This window comes from Triturus cristatus, chromosome 2_1, assembly GCF_964204655.1.
Source record: "Triturus cristatus chromosome 2_1, aTriCri1.1, whole genome shotgun sequence".
Classification (NCBI taxonomy): domain Eukaryota; kingdom Metazoa; phylum Chordata; class Amphibia; order Caudata; family Salamandridae; genus Triturus; species Triturus cristatus.
In genome coordinates, this window is record NC_140581.1 from 1,120,169,217 (window position 1) to 1,120,184,177 (window position 14,961).

The window sequence follows — 14,961 nt, forward strand, 5'->3', positions numbered from 1 at the left end:
TAGGAAGGCCTTCAAAGCAAAGCGGATTGCACTCAACTCAATCAGTTTGATGTAGAGGCTGGTGTCGGAGACCTCTGATAGCCACCTCTCCCCGATGGCCTCCCACTCAGGTAGTGAAGTATCCATAATTACTGTGGAGTCTGGGTGGGGTATGGAACAGGGTCTGCCCCTGGCCCACTCACGGTCTAGCAGCCACTACTGCAGATCTTTTGCAGGCCACTCCGTAACCTGAATGGAATCCAATAGCTTGTGTTGTGCCCTCTGGGATTTTAGATCCACTGCAAAGCTTGCATGAATTGTTTGAATATTGGTAGATTTGACCTCCGAAGATGCGTGGGACCGCCGCCACCCCTTTCGTGACCAATCAAGGGGCGCTGGTAAGGACACAGTGGAGAATAGCAAACTGGAAATGCTACTGGCCCATTATAAACTGTAGGTAACACCTCTGGGGCTGCAGGATAGAACATGGAAATGCCCGTCCCGCAGGTCCAACACCACCACCCAGTCTCTAAGATCAAGGGCAGACAAAACTGGACTAGCATGAGTATCTTGAGTTTGTCTTTCCACAGCAGGGCATTAAGAAGGAAGCGATTTAAAATAGGGTGAGGGCCTCCATCCTTCTTCTGTACAAGGAAGTAGCAGGAGTAACATCCAGTTCCTACTTACAAGGCATTAACCCCGTCTATGGCTTAACTAGACAAAAGGGCCAGCAATTCCTGCTGCAAAATGAAAATGATTCTTTTATCAGCTGCGTTGATGGGGGAGTCAAATGTGGCAGAGTAGAAAGAAATGGGAGGGCCTAGCCCACTTGACAAGTTGGAAGACTCATGCGCCCTAAGTGATGGCTTGCCACTCCTGGAGGAAATGCCTGATCCTGCCTCCTACAGGGTGGATGTGTGTTGAAAACAACAAAGAGAAGTGGTTTTGCAATGTGGTTTCCGGAGCCTCATGATGCAGCGGCCTTACTCAAGAAATGACTGAGCAGGCTGTTGTGCCAATGGCAGTTCTGGCCCTGACAGTATTGTAAAACCCCAGCGTAACAGAAGGGGGGAAACTGCTGAGGAAATTGTTTAGTAGGGGCAGACAGCCCCAGGGAACGCACTGTGGCACGACTCTTTAAACGTTTGTAGTGCTGGGTCCGCTTCTTCACCAAACATGTGAGAACCATCAAATGGGATGTCCATCAAAGTTGTTGTGATATCCCAAATATGCCTGTAAACCTCATCCAGACATGGTGCCAAAGCAGCTCACACGTGCCCTTTGCTTGGCTCTAGCCATCAGTTGTAGTGAGGCCAGACCTTATCAAAGAAAGAATAAGTTTCATGAGTGCACTCCTTTTAATCCTTCAGTTCATGGGATAAACCTCTTAAGTAAAGTTAAAAACTATTGAATCTTATTCTGTGCTGTGTTCAGTTTTGAATCAGAGGCCAGACCTTATGACAAATGTTGCAGCATCCAGGCTGGTTTGGACAAAAGACGCACAAAGGTCCTCTGGAACTGCCGGCAGGATTTGACTAACTGCGTCTTCTAAAGCAGGACTGTAGTGGCCTAGGTGGCAGCTTGTATTGAATAAGCTCAAAGCAATACTAGCCAATGAAAACATGCATTCACCAAATGTTTCATGCGCTTAGACCTACTGTAAGGGGGGAGTCAAGAGAAAGGTGTTAGGGTTTACTATGCCAGTCCACCAGACTCGATGGCGTAGGATGTTGTGTTAAAAGTCATTATTGTCCAGTGCCGGTCTTAAGTGACGTGCTACCTGTCTCTTGACTGGCGGCCCAGAGGAAGGCTTTGCGTAAGAGGGTATAGATTAGGCCTCATTGATTGATAAGAGAGGTTCAATAGGTGCATGGCCAGGATGAAGAACCTTTGTCAGGACTGTAGTTCTGACCACAATTTTAGGGAATTGCAAGTCAAGCATCTCTGTAGCCTGCCTCATGACCACAGCAGAAGAGGCATCCTCCTCACGAGCAGGACCAGATTGAGAGACAAGTTGAGTGCCGGGGTAAGTGTCCATACCACTGGTGTCCTGTAATTCAGCATCCCAATTGCCCATACCGTACTGTGGGGCAAATTTGCCCTCTCATCATAGTCGTTATCTGATCCAAAGAGCTGATTTAGAGTATGAGCTATACCGCATGGTAAGGGCAAGGTATTGAGTCAGAAGGATTGGTTATAGGCTGCTCTCTAGTGGGATCAACGCATGGCCTTAGTCAATTGGAGCCCACCTGGAGTCAGAGATCATTATGGGTAATGCCTCCTCTTCATGGCTTGGCACTGGTGTTGATATGCAAGGAACCTGCACAGGGAGCAGCGCTAGAACCGCAGAGGATATTACAGCTGGCGCAAAACCTAAAGTGGGCTCAATAGGCACAGACTGCACCAAGGCTGAACGTGCTGCGACACCCCATTGGAAGCTGCTGCAGTTCCCTGCGGCTTGAAGATGCGATAGAGGAAACCATAAGCATGTCCAATATGCACAGCATGGCCTCCCTAAAGGCTTTCAATTTGCTACATGTTGACGAAGGACTGGAAGACTTGAGTTGCATCAGGACCAAACTCCGAATCAGTTCGGGAGGTCCAGAATGAGACCAAGAGGCATGTTGATGTCCTTGCACCTTCTCAGGTGTTCGAGAGTGGAGGGAATGGGGCTTTGACATCTTGTGCTTCTTTTTAAGACTTACCCAAAGACTTCAACAGTTACAAGGACCTGCCCTGGGGACGACTTTGGGAGAGGCAACAGGACCTTCCTTTCAACTTCAACTGGGCATGTTGTGGTGTCTTCTGACGCTTGGCGACTTAGAGTTTCACTTCGCAGTCCCATATGGACTTCGGGTTCATCTGAGCCCAATCGTTGCATGGTCTGAAGTCGTGCTTCAACCCCAGGCACCACTGGCATACCTTGTCGGGATCTGTCCCACACATTTGCTTTTAACAGTCTGTACAAGGTTTAAACCTTGTTGCTCTTGGAGGTGACATATTTCCTTTGCACACTGGTGAAATATATAGAATATTGTACAAAATTACTAAACAAAAATGAGGAGTAGAGCTCCAGATCAGCATCTGAAGGCATGGAAAGAAAGGAATGGCCCCTATGAGGTGCATATATGCAGAACCTTTTATCACTTCTGGATTGGAACGATGTTGGTGCAGCCGCAAGACGTCACTTACAGGGTGCAGGAGTACTGCATTTGAGTTTCTGGCTCCAATTTGACACCTCGGGGAATATTCACAAGGAGAGGAATCTGCGGTTAGAAGTACACATCAGAAATCCTTTTGCTGGTGATACAACAGCAACAGAAAAAAGAGGTCAGGGACTTTTATGTTCTTATCTGAGAGAAACCTTTGATGTCATCCCAGAATAAAGGACAGATTTGTTAATGAAAGCACAGTTGTCAGGTCTTTTCTCCAAGTCCCAGGGATGCACTGGATACCACCAAAGAGCTTAGATAACAAAAACAACAAAGGAACCCTTGGAAACAAATGAAATGCTACCTTTTAAAAGGTCATTTGGAAGATCCAGATTCCATCAATGAAAGAAACTAAACAGGAGAGTCTGTGTGTTTTAAAATCAGCAGAAAGCAAGCTACAATAGGTACACTTTACGGAAACCTTAGAAAGCAACTGCGAAACAAACACTGTTGCAAAAGATCAGCACATTCATTTGGATGAACGGATGGTACAATGCTGTGACATGTTTATGCATGTCTACAAAGTTAGGATATTTGGATTCTAATGGCAAAGTAAAACGCTGATTTGCCATCCACTGAAATTCTAGTAAACAGATACGTCATTTACAGAAGCAGCATTTCCAAGGTTTAAGTGTAGCAGTTACCAGGACTGCCTAAACACTGAAGACACTTTCAACAAGTATAACACATTACAGAGACAATGAAGAAGGAAGTGGGAAAATTATACCTTGACAGCACTGATGAAATCTGAGAGAGTAAAATTTTCTTTTCCATATACTGTCCACCTGTCCCAGATCGTGAAAGTGATTCCATTTCTTCTCCAACCAAAGAGAATAAAACACAATTGAAATAAAGACATTTCACTGACAGATGGTTTATGCAGTGGCAAATCGACTTTTGTTAGAGCAATTGTCTTTTCTCTGTAATCTGAGACTGTGGATGACATGTCAAAGTTGGCAGTTTTGATCCAAAGTCTGTATCTTTTTCCTGAAGTGGTGTGTGTAACACTGAGCAAAGAAACAACAGATTGGGCTACAAGCATAACACTAATTCTCCAGAATTGCAGGCGGTTTCCATTATTCTACATAATGACATAAGCTTAGAATGAGAGATCGTATGTGTTTAAACAATACTTGGAAACTATGATACACCATAAAAGCCCATAAGAACTCTGACTCATTCAAATCAAAATGTCAAACAGCATTTGGCATAATTGCTAGTGCAACTTACCATGCAAACAATAGAAAAACTACACAAATAGTTGAAAAGAAAAAGGTATGCAGCTCCAGTGAATAGTATGTATTGGCAGATTGCTCATCTTCTGAATATCCCAGGTGCAGATTGGATGAGAAAACTTTTTTAATAGCACTTCCATGATGGTAGGGGGTGCTGGTTCTGTGCTAGCGAGGTAAAAGATACCACTGTGAAGTATTTGGAGTCATAAAGTGCCTGCCTTCAAAAAGAGTAGGATGAGAATAAAGTCATATTGACAAGTTGCAGCAATTACCTTGGAACTTTATTAAGAGAATTAAAAGTTGATCAACCTTCAAAACGGGAAGGTGGAAGGGATTGATGAGGTGTCTGCAATTAGACAGAGTATCCACCAGAAAGATAGTTCCCAACGGTAAGTAACTTTTCTTCTGATGGATACTTCTACCTGCAGATTTCTCACCTACTGGATATATTTCCAAGCAGTACCCAATTCAGAGGAAGGTCTTTAAATCCTGGCCATTCAAACAAATCCTGGAGGACAGAGCACACAGAATGTCAATCGCTCATAGCCTTCAAATCTAAGTAGCAAAGCTTTGCAAAGGTGTGGAGGGATGACCATGTTGCCACTTTGCAGATTTTGGCCATGGGGACTCACCTTGCCAGGGGTGAGGTTAAGGTTTATGCCCTGGTGTAATGAGATCCTATAGACTCTGGAGTCTCCATGTGTGCAAGGCCTTCTTAAAGGCTTCAATCTGCTGTGGGATCGCTGAAGGCCCCAAGGGACTTGGGGTGCAACAGCATCAGCTGAGGAACCAGCTCCACAAGCAGAGACCTCGAGGGTGAATAACTCACATCATGACCTCCTTGAGTGTTCACTTTAGGTTCAAAGTGGCAGGATGGGGGTCAGGTCATACTTCACATTTTCATATCTGGTTTGGACACCAACTTGGTCTTACCGGAGGACTTTGAGTGCTAAGTTGACTGCTTGCAGGAACCACCTCTGGAGTGGGACAGAGTCCTCAAATTGGAGTGGGACTTCTGCAAAGAATGCAACTTCTTCTGGTGTATGGCAACATACAAATTCACCTCCTTAGCCCAGATTACTTTCGGGTGCCTGAGAGCACAATTATCTCAGGCACCAGAGGCACATCTTGTGTGTGTTTGTTACAGACATTTGTTTTCTGCAGCGTGGCATGTTTTAAAACCTGAAGTTGGAATTGGATTTAGAAGTTGTCTGAAGATCATCAAAATTGGGAGCAGAACTGCAGATCTACGTCGGAAGGTGTCACTTTTACAGCGGTAAAGACCCAACGCGGTGTTACATGGTGCCACCTAGAAGCACACTGGAGCACTGCTTAAGAAAGGTTTAGGGATACAGTCTGAAGCTTGAGGAGTATTCTAAGGTGAGGAATCTGCAGTTAGAAGTATTCATCAGGATATAGAAATGGAAATAATCAATTTTAGTCAGCCTTGCATCACCTTAATTGCAAAGGGGGTTGCAGCCTGACAGATTTACATTGAAAGCTGAAAAAAGTACCCTTTCAATTTAAGATTCCAGGAGCTTCTACTATCCATGATGCATTGTACTGCCTGTTGTCTCACAGTCTGTTCTTTTTTACGGAAATTGTGTGGTATAAGAACTTTTCAATACCCAAGCTGAGAAGGCGGTAGGTCATTTATGACGTCAATGAAGATTCCTAAGATGCAGAGCTAGGACTACAAATAAGTAACCTTTTCATTTGCATCGTGTGAACTTCACTGACAGTCATAAATGCTTGATCAAAGTAGAAAGCTAACTGAAATTACAGAAATCAGCTATTGGGCAGAAGGAAAGGTCAATGAATATGTAAAATCAAGGGCTGCTCTTAGATGTAAAAACATTTTTTTTTTAAATCTGGAGTTTTATATAGCGTAAACTTAAGTTACTTAACTTCGGTAACGCCTTAATTGATAAAAACTCTATCTATCCATTGATTCTTTACCTTGTAATTATTTACAGTGTCAGACTGGATATGGACATTTTTCGGAGCAGTCCCCTTGTGTGCCGGAAGGTGGTGTTGTTCGGCTCAGCATGGCATTGTAGGCATCGTTCACGCTAGAAGAGACATGCGCGGTGGCTATATAGAAGCCACCCCTGTGCGGTGACCTCGGTTTCATTACTATTTTTTCCATGCCAGAAGCATGGGGCCTTACTGTGGTAGCATGAACTAGTGTGCCAGACTGAGGTCCTCAAGAACCTTTTCAGATGGATGTGACAAACCGCAGAATGAGGAGATTGGTAGAGCGATAAGGAATCTGAGGCTAAATAGAGTCTCTACCAGACAAGGCGTTACCGAAGGTAAGTAACTTGTTCATCTGATAGAGACTTCTAGCTGCAGGTTCCTTATCATAGAATAGATACCAAAGAAATATCTCTCCGGAGGTGGGTCTATGGACTGTTTATACTAAAATGTCTTGGAAGAAAGAACAGGCAAAGTGCCCATCATGCCATACCTGACTGTCCTGGTAGTAGTGCTTGGTGAACATGTGCAGTGAAGTCCAAGTAGGACAGGACAGGACAGGGACTTTGTGAGCTAACACAGTGGTAGCAGACTTGGCTCTGGTGGAATGAGCCTGCAGCCCTCAGGGAAGTTCTTCTTTGCCAGTGCGTAACCATCTTTATGCAGAGGAAAATCCACTAGGAGATAATTCTCTTTTGCACTGCTTTGCTTTTTTTAGCTGTAGGAAAGCCAACGAAGAATTTATCATCCACCCGGATCTCTTTGGTACAATTAATGTAAAACAATAGCGCTCTTTTTGGATCCAGACTGTGGAGTCTCTCATCTTGCTTGGTAGTCTGAGTTTGAGCAAAGAAAGTCGAGAACGTAATGTTCTGCCATATGTGAAAAGGAGTTACCGCCTCGGTTAAGAAGGAGGCATAGGCTCGGAGGACCAGTTTATCTGGGAAGAAGGTAGTGTATGACAGCACCTGCAACTCACTAACCCTCCTGGCAGATTTAATTGCCACACAAAAGTCTGTTTCGATGCTAAGTAGAGGGCAGCTATGCATGAGCTCAAAATTTGCACAGATCAGGGAAGAAAGAACTAAATCAAGGTCCCACTGCGGCATAATGAAAGAGGTGGGAGGAAGCATGTTTCTGCAGGGCCATCAACAGACTTTTTTCCTTTGCCTTCCACCTTTTTGCTAAATTCGTTCTTGTTGGCCTTAGGACTCTGTGCACTTTACCAGTGCTAAAGTGCTTGTGCTCTCTCCTTAAAAGATGGCAGAAGTGGTTCAACTTTTGAAGAAAAGGATAGTGCCAAAGTCAACCAATGATTTTCTTTCAGGAATGCGAAGAATAGTCATCTTCATTCCATAGCTCTTTTCAGTCCTCATTCAACAAATAATCACTTCAGAGTCTTGTGTTTTTTAATGTGGATCCAACCAACGCGTTTCGTCCCTAGAGACATCATCAGGGTTCAAAATCATGCTTCAGTCAGAAGACAGTCATGCTTCAGCCTTATATGTCAAGGTGCAGCCCAATTCACATAAAGGCGAGATCCCTCTGGCGTGGAAAAAAACAAAAAGTACTGACGTCCGCGCATGGGTGGCACCTATATAGGTATTGAGTCATCATAATCAACGCTAACAGCGCCGACGATGTTACATGGAGCTGAATGGAGCCACCCGACGGCGAGCGCAAGGTGTACTGCTCAGCAAAAGATTCCGGATCCAGCCTGTCGCCTTGGAAATTCATAGGTAAGGAATCTGCATCTAGCAGTCTCTATCAGATTTAGTTTTTCACTAGTGAAAGGCCTATCTCTTTCATAGGATAACATTGGAGATGCCTTATTACCTTTTATAAGTGCAATTTCCAAATGGACAGAGATGACTCCTTCAAGTTTGGTGTCCCTGTAATCAAAATATAAAATCCTAATTTATGGTGAAGTTGAATTTTAAATTGCAATTCTGAAAATGCAAATTTCAGTAAGTTGGCATTTTCCTGCCTTAGCCATTTGGTGCCTGAAACCTGTCTTTGATCACATGACAGACACATGTGTGCAGTTGAGCTTTCTGTATTCCTCCTAGATAGCCACACATAATGGGGAGCTTAGGTGTGACTGAATGGGCCGTCGCTGGCAGGATAGGAGGGAGGAGGTGGGCACAGCCCCACTTACAATTGAATAAGCTGTGTCTTTTCTCCACACAAAAGGGCCTAACTACCCTGCATTGTCACTTCACCCAGCTTAGAGCCAGGGCAGGTGAGGTGGGGAATTCCATGCACTTCAAAGACACTTTCTGGAAGCTTATCCAAACTTTTAGAACCAGGGCACCAGTGCATAAAAGAAGGATCTCAGACACCAACTCTACAGTATACTTCTGTACCCGTGGATACTCCGCCAGGGAGGACTGCTGTGCTGCTGAAAGAACTGTTACTCTGAAGGAGCTGCTGCCCTGTTGTGCTGACCTGCTGCCCTCTGGGACATAACAGGTTCCCCTAAAGCTCATGGATCAGTCTCTTCAGCAAGTTCCTAACCCCCAAATGGTGCCTCTCAGGTCCTGGAAACTTGGTGTGTCTCAGCAGGCTCTTAATTCAACTTTTGGGCTCTTCGTGAATGTGTACTGGCCCGTTCGCACTGGAACTGCGACGCTTGTTCCAAAAATCAGCACCAGCTGCCACCAAGCAGTCTCTCCACACAACAGGCATTGATCACCGTGGAGGCGCGCCAACAGGGGGCTCCAACTCGCTCATCCACAACAACGGACTACTCTTTGTGCCACGCATTCCACCGCCTAGACAATCTCCTTTCTTCCTGCAGTCCTCTCCGACGCGAACAGGACTCTTGGCACAAAACTTGAGTAGGTAAACCCCCAGCAAGACTAATCTGAACTGTATCTGACCCGCGCTTCATCATGGTCGGCCTCACCTTTTACCTTTAACCGATCCAGCGCAAACAGACAGCCGCGTTAGACCTTTATGCTTTTAGGTGCTACATTGCAGTTTATGCAACAAAAAAAATTAATAACTGGTCATACTAAGTGGATTTTTGCCACTTTGGTCTTGTGTGGTTTATTAAATTAAGTTCTATTTTTCTAACCTGCTTTGGAATCTTTTTGTGTAGTGTTTCACTGTTTGAAGTTTTGTTGAAATTCTTTACACATTACCTTTAAGTTAAGCCTGACTACTCTGTGCCAAGCTACCAGGGGGGTGAGCACAGGTTAATTAGGGTTTTCTTATTTCTTACCCTGACTAGAATTGTGGATATTGCTTGATCAGGGCTCACACCCCAGTCAACCAGTAACCCAACAGTAAACCTTTAGGAATTGTAACAGGGAGGGCTGATCCGGCAACTGCAAGAATTCAGAGAAGGCAGAAAGGTACCTATCACTGTGCCCAAGGCAATGTGTTGCCGGGCAAGGGATAAGGCAAATTGGAAAATGTGAGATAAGCGTGTAGACAGAGTATCAATGGATTTTGCTACACACAAAGCCACACATTTGTCCCATCGGTAGATGTATATAGTTTTAGTGAAGGGGTGCCTGGCTGCTAAGATGACATCACACACTTCGGGAGGAAGTTGAAAACTCTCAGCTGTCGCCACTCAATCTCCATGCATGGAGTTGAAGAGTGTGCAGGTTCAGGTGCAAAACCGTGCACTGTTGCTGCGACAGGAGATCCTCCCAAACCGGCAGTTTGACCAGAGGACAGATGCTCATGCCCAGGAGTTCTGGGTACCATACTCTCTGTGCCCAATTTGGAGCCACAAGAATGACTTGGGCCCGGTCATTCCTGATTTTCTTGAGAACTCTGGGCAGGAGTGGTATCAGCAGAAAGGCGACCAGTAGTCCTGAGATCCACTCAAGACAAAATGTATCTCTGAGCAAAAGCCGGCTTGGAAATTCCATCACGTAGAAGTACTGACATTGCACATTCTTGACGGTGGTGACTAGATCTAGCCAAGGTTATTCCCAGTAGCGGTGGAGACCTTGCACTACCTCTGTAAGGAGACACTACTCATGTACAGCAAGGCATCGCTGGCTGAGTTAATCTGCCATGGTGTTTAATGAGCCTGCCAGATGATGCACGATCGGGAAGATCTCCTGATGTTCCGGACACGTCCAGAGGAGCAGAGCGTTCTGGCACAGGGTCCAGGACCACAGTCCACCTTGTTTGCTGCAGTACAACATGGCGGAGGTGTTGCATGAGATCACCTAAAACAGCCTCCACTTGATAAATGGAAAGAAGGCTTTCATTGCCAAGCGTATCACTCTCAACTACAGCAAGTTGATGTGGAGAGAAGACTCTGCCGGAGACCAGAGTCCTCTGATCTCCACCTCTACCAGATGGCTGTCCCAACCCAAGAGTGGCACATCTGTGACCACTGTGAGTTCCGGTTGGGGCTGTGCAGAGGGGTCTACCACTGACCCAATTGTGGTTCTCAACCACCACTAGAGTCTACTGCAGTTCCCTCCGATATCTATGCCAGATCAGAGAGATTTTCCTGATTCCACAGGAAATTCAGGTGATGCTGCGGAGCCCACATATGCCAATGGGCATGTTTTACCAGGAGGATACAGGAAGCCATGAGGCCCAGCATTCTCAGAACCAGTCTCACCGAAATCGAGAATAGAAACTGAAACATTGGTATCATAACCTGAATATCCCACATTCGCTGCTCTGGAGGATAAGCGCTGAATTGCACTGTGTCCACAATGGAACTGAGAGAGAGAGAGCGCATGAGAGGGAGTCAAGTGTGACTTCAGTACGTTGATGGAGAACCCCAGTGAATGCAGAAGGTCAACTGTCTGGGGCGTCCTGCCTTCAGCAACCAGTCGTCGAGGTAGGGGGAAGACTGGAATCTCCAGCCTCTGGAGATGGGCTGCAACCACAGTCATCATCTTCGTGAGCCCCCGGGGGGCACTGGTAAGGCTAAAGGGGAACATAGCGAATTAGAAATGTTACCAACATATGACCCGCAGGTGACGTCTGTGGCCTAGCATAACAGGAATATGGAAGTATGCGTCCAGCAAGTCCAGCGCTACCAACCAGTCTCCAGGGTCTGAGGCAGACATGACCTGAGCCAGAGGGAGCATTTTAAACTTTCTTTTCCCAGGAAGTAGTTAAGAATTCCGTAGATCTTGAACAGGACATAGGTCTCCATCCTTTTTCGGCACTATAAAGTAGCAGGAATAATAACCACAAACTACTTCTGATACTGGCACCCTTTTGATGGTTCCTTTGGCCAGAAGAGTCTGGACTTCCTGTCACAAGAGCGAAAGGTGGTCCACAGTCAGTCGATCAGAGGACGGCGGCACAGGTGTCAAGTTGGAACGGAAGGGCATAACCCCGCTGAATAATCTGAGGCATCCATTTGTCTGCCATTGGGGCAGGTGATGTTGTATCCAGATGTTAACTGGTGGCCCATGATGTTATGAGGGCATATTAAAGGAGCTTTGAGACTGAGGCTGCTGGGGGCGGATTGGGTAGACCTCGGTCTTGGTTCTCAGGAGGTTTGTGGGAGCGGTGGCCACTAAAGGACTGAATGGTGTGGTGGGTAGGGATGAAAGAACACATCTGATAGCCCTTAACATAGCCATGGAAGGAGTGGAAGGCGGATTGCAGTTATCATGGAGCCATGGTGAAACTCAATGACCTAACGGTGGCCCTGCTATCTTTAAAACACTCAAGCGGTGAATCTGTCTTGTCGCCAAAGTGATGAGTGCAGTCAAAAGACATGTCCAAAAGGGATGCCTGTACACACCCTGAAAAGCGAGTTGTCTATAGCCAGGCGTGACGTCTAAATGCCACTGTAGAAGCAATGGCTATGCCCAGCAAGTGCTATCCAATCCGCAGCGAACAGTAAACTTTACTACATCTCTACCATTAGTAATAGCTTGAGAAAGTATGGCTCGGGCCTCTTTCGAGACCATAGCACCTGCACAACAGAATTCCATACAGTATAGGAATATCAGCCCTATAAGCATGCCGTGTACACAGACCGAAAGAAAAAATACTCTTCCCAAATCTATCCAGTTGCTTGGATTCTCTATCCGGTGGTGTGGTAGAGAACACAACAGGGTTAGTTTTATAAGTAGAAGCCTGAACCACCAGACTCTCAGGAGTAGGATGCTGGGTAAGGAAGGCTGGATTCCCGGGAGTGGGGAGATGGTGGCGTGCAATGGTCTTATGCACTGGAGTGCCTGTGCAGGGCTTGGCCCAGGCCTAGAGAAGGACATCAGTGAGGACTTAATTAAAGGAGAGTAGGAGTTATGAGGAGGAGACCCTTGGTTGAAACACCTCTGTCAAAACATTTGTTTTGACTTCCACCATGGGCAGGGTCAGGTCCAAGACCTCAGCCGCCCTCTGGACCACCAACACAAAAGAGGCTCCTTCCTGTATAGCAACTGTAAGAGGAGAGAGGAGAACAGTGTCTGCGAGGTATACAGACCACTGACATCAGCCAGTTTCTCATGTACTCTTCTAGGTGGTTGGGATAATTGCAGGGATCCTATGATCCCCTGCATTTGTGTTCCTCACAGGGCCTTTCAGAAAAATAAAGCTATGTCTTCAATTCAGACCATTTGGGTTCAGTCGCCGGTGTCGTGTGACGCTGGTCTAGCTCTGTTTCAGAGTTAGAAATCACGATGGTGTTGGCTGCGCTGGGAACAATGCCAATGGAACGGATCCCGAAGGGGGTTGTGAAATGGCAGCCTACTCCAATTCGGATCCACCAATATATCCTGAGGGCCCAACTAGCACAGAGGGCGAACCTGCCAGCAGTAATCCAGTTGGTATCCCTCCCAAACCCATGGAACCTGAAGGCCCGCATGAGGGGTGCGGCCGCTCAAAAATTAGGTGCATGGCCACACAGAACTCTCAAAGTTGGGCGGGGTTGCTGCAGCTCTGGGAAACTTGGGGAAGCACAGAGTAGGCCCAGGTTGAGGTTCCACAGGGACGATGTGGGAGCAGAGCCTAGATTTGTGCCATTGTTCCTGCACCTCCTCCAATGACTTGGACTGGCGCTGGGAAGTCCAAGAGTGCTTCAACTTCTTGGACTCCTTCTTGTGAGGCTTACCTGAAGAAATCCTGAATCACGACGTGCAACTCCAAGTGTGGTCCTGGGACTTCCCTTGTGACTGGGACCGGAATGTGTCGAGCAGTCAGGAAGTTCGTGGCTCGCTGCAAATGGCCTTCTGATTCATGGTCTTACAGTCCAAGCAGGTCTTGGACTCGTGGTCCGGCTCCAGGCACCAAAGGCACATCAAGTGGGGGTCTGACACAGATATCAGCCTGCGACAGGCACCACTAAGTTTAAAACCAGTTTTTGTTTTAGGGGACATTGCCCAAAAAAGGGTTGAAAAAAAGCAAACTGGTTTAAAGGTTTGAAAAAATACTGAAAAAGTCAGTCAAAACGTGACTGAGGGGAACTTGATCCAGATCTGAGCTGATGGCACGAAAAAGAAGGAACGGAGGTCAGTGTGTTAGTGTAGAACCTATAAAGATACCACGCACTACACTTCCGGCACAAATGACGCCCTGCAGAGCCAAATGACGCCACCTAATGGCGTGCAAAGGGACTGATCAGAAACACTTCCGGATACAGTCTTATGCCTCAGGATAATTCTAAGCAAAGGAATCTGTGGCTAGAAGTCTCCATCAGATGCATAAGGTAAGGTAAGACTACGTCCTCTTGATAGGCAATAGAGCTGTGCCCATTGTTTTGACACCACAAACAGAATATTTTCCACTTCATGGAATGACAAGATCATGTTGAAGGGCGTTTGGCCTCTTTTTTAAAATGTCCAAGCAAGTGGGATAGAAAATCTAGATGTCCATACCGTCAGACTTCAAGAGTCATTCTGCCAAATTCAATGAAGGGAAGTTCAGGTGTTGAACCTGCCCCTGAAATTTGGTCAGGAGACTGGGTTTGAGTGGCATCCTCATGAGTAATTAGTTGGACGTTTGTCGAATGTCTGGGTATCACCACTTTCTCGGCCAGTCTGGGGCGGTAAAGATCATATTTCGTGGAGACTTTTTCAGTTTCACTATTACGGAGATGTGATGAGACCCATGGATCGGAGGAAAGGCATACAAAAAAATCTAGTGTCCAATTCATCAAAATGGTATTGCCCCTTGATTCCTGTTCTGGTTGCCTGAATGGAAGTCTCAGCATTTTTTGTTTTTTGCCATTGAGAAGAAATCTAAAAAAAAGATGTTCCCCACTCTTTGAAGATTTCATCAACACATTTGGCATTCAGGACTCACTCATGGTTCTCCTCATAACAGCAGCTGAGAAAGTGCACCTGTTGATTCACTGCCCCATGGATATGGATCTCTGTCCCAGATAAGTCCCTGGCTAAAGTCCAGTATCAAACTAAATGAGCATCAGTGGATAGCGGTTGTGACTTGATGCCTGTTTGTTTGTTGATGTAATACATGGTGGTAGTGTTGTCTGTCTGAGTTCTGAGCTCTCACCTTGAGGTCATTTATGTGATATTTTCTATCCCTTTCTGTCCACTGTCTTTAAACCGATAGATGATTCAAGGGGGCACCCCAAACTGTCACAGATGCATCAG

The 14,961-nt window shown here is 46.0% G+C and overlaps 1 protein-coding gene across 2 annotated transcripts in view; it reads right to left on the reverse strand.

The window, feature by feature from the left end:
- The window catches only part of UBA6 (ubiquitin like modifier activating enzyme 6), a 658,681-nt gene that overhangs the window by 77,727 nt on the left and 565,993 nt on the right, over window positions 1-14,961 (reverse strand). For both annotated transcript variants that reach the window (XM_085636514.1, XM_085636515.1), the window contains one exon: window positions 3,919-4,006. In XM_085636514.1, coding sequence (XP_085492640.1) covers window positions 3,919-4,006 — 88 coding nt within the window. The remainder of the gene's footprint in view (window positions 1-3,918; window positions 4,007-14,961) is intronic.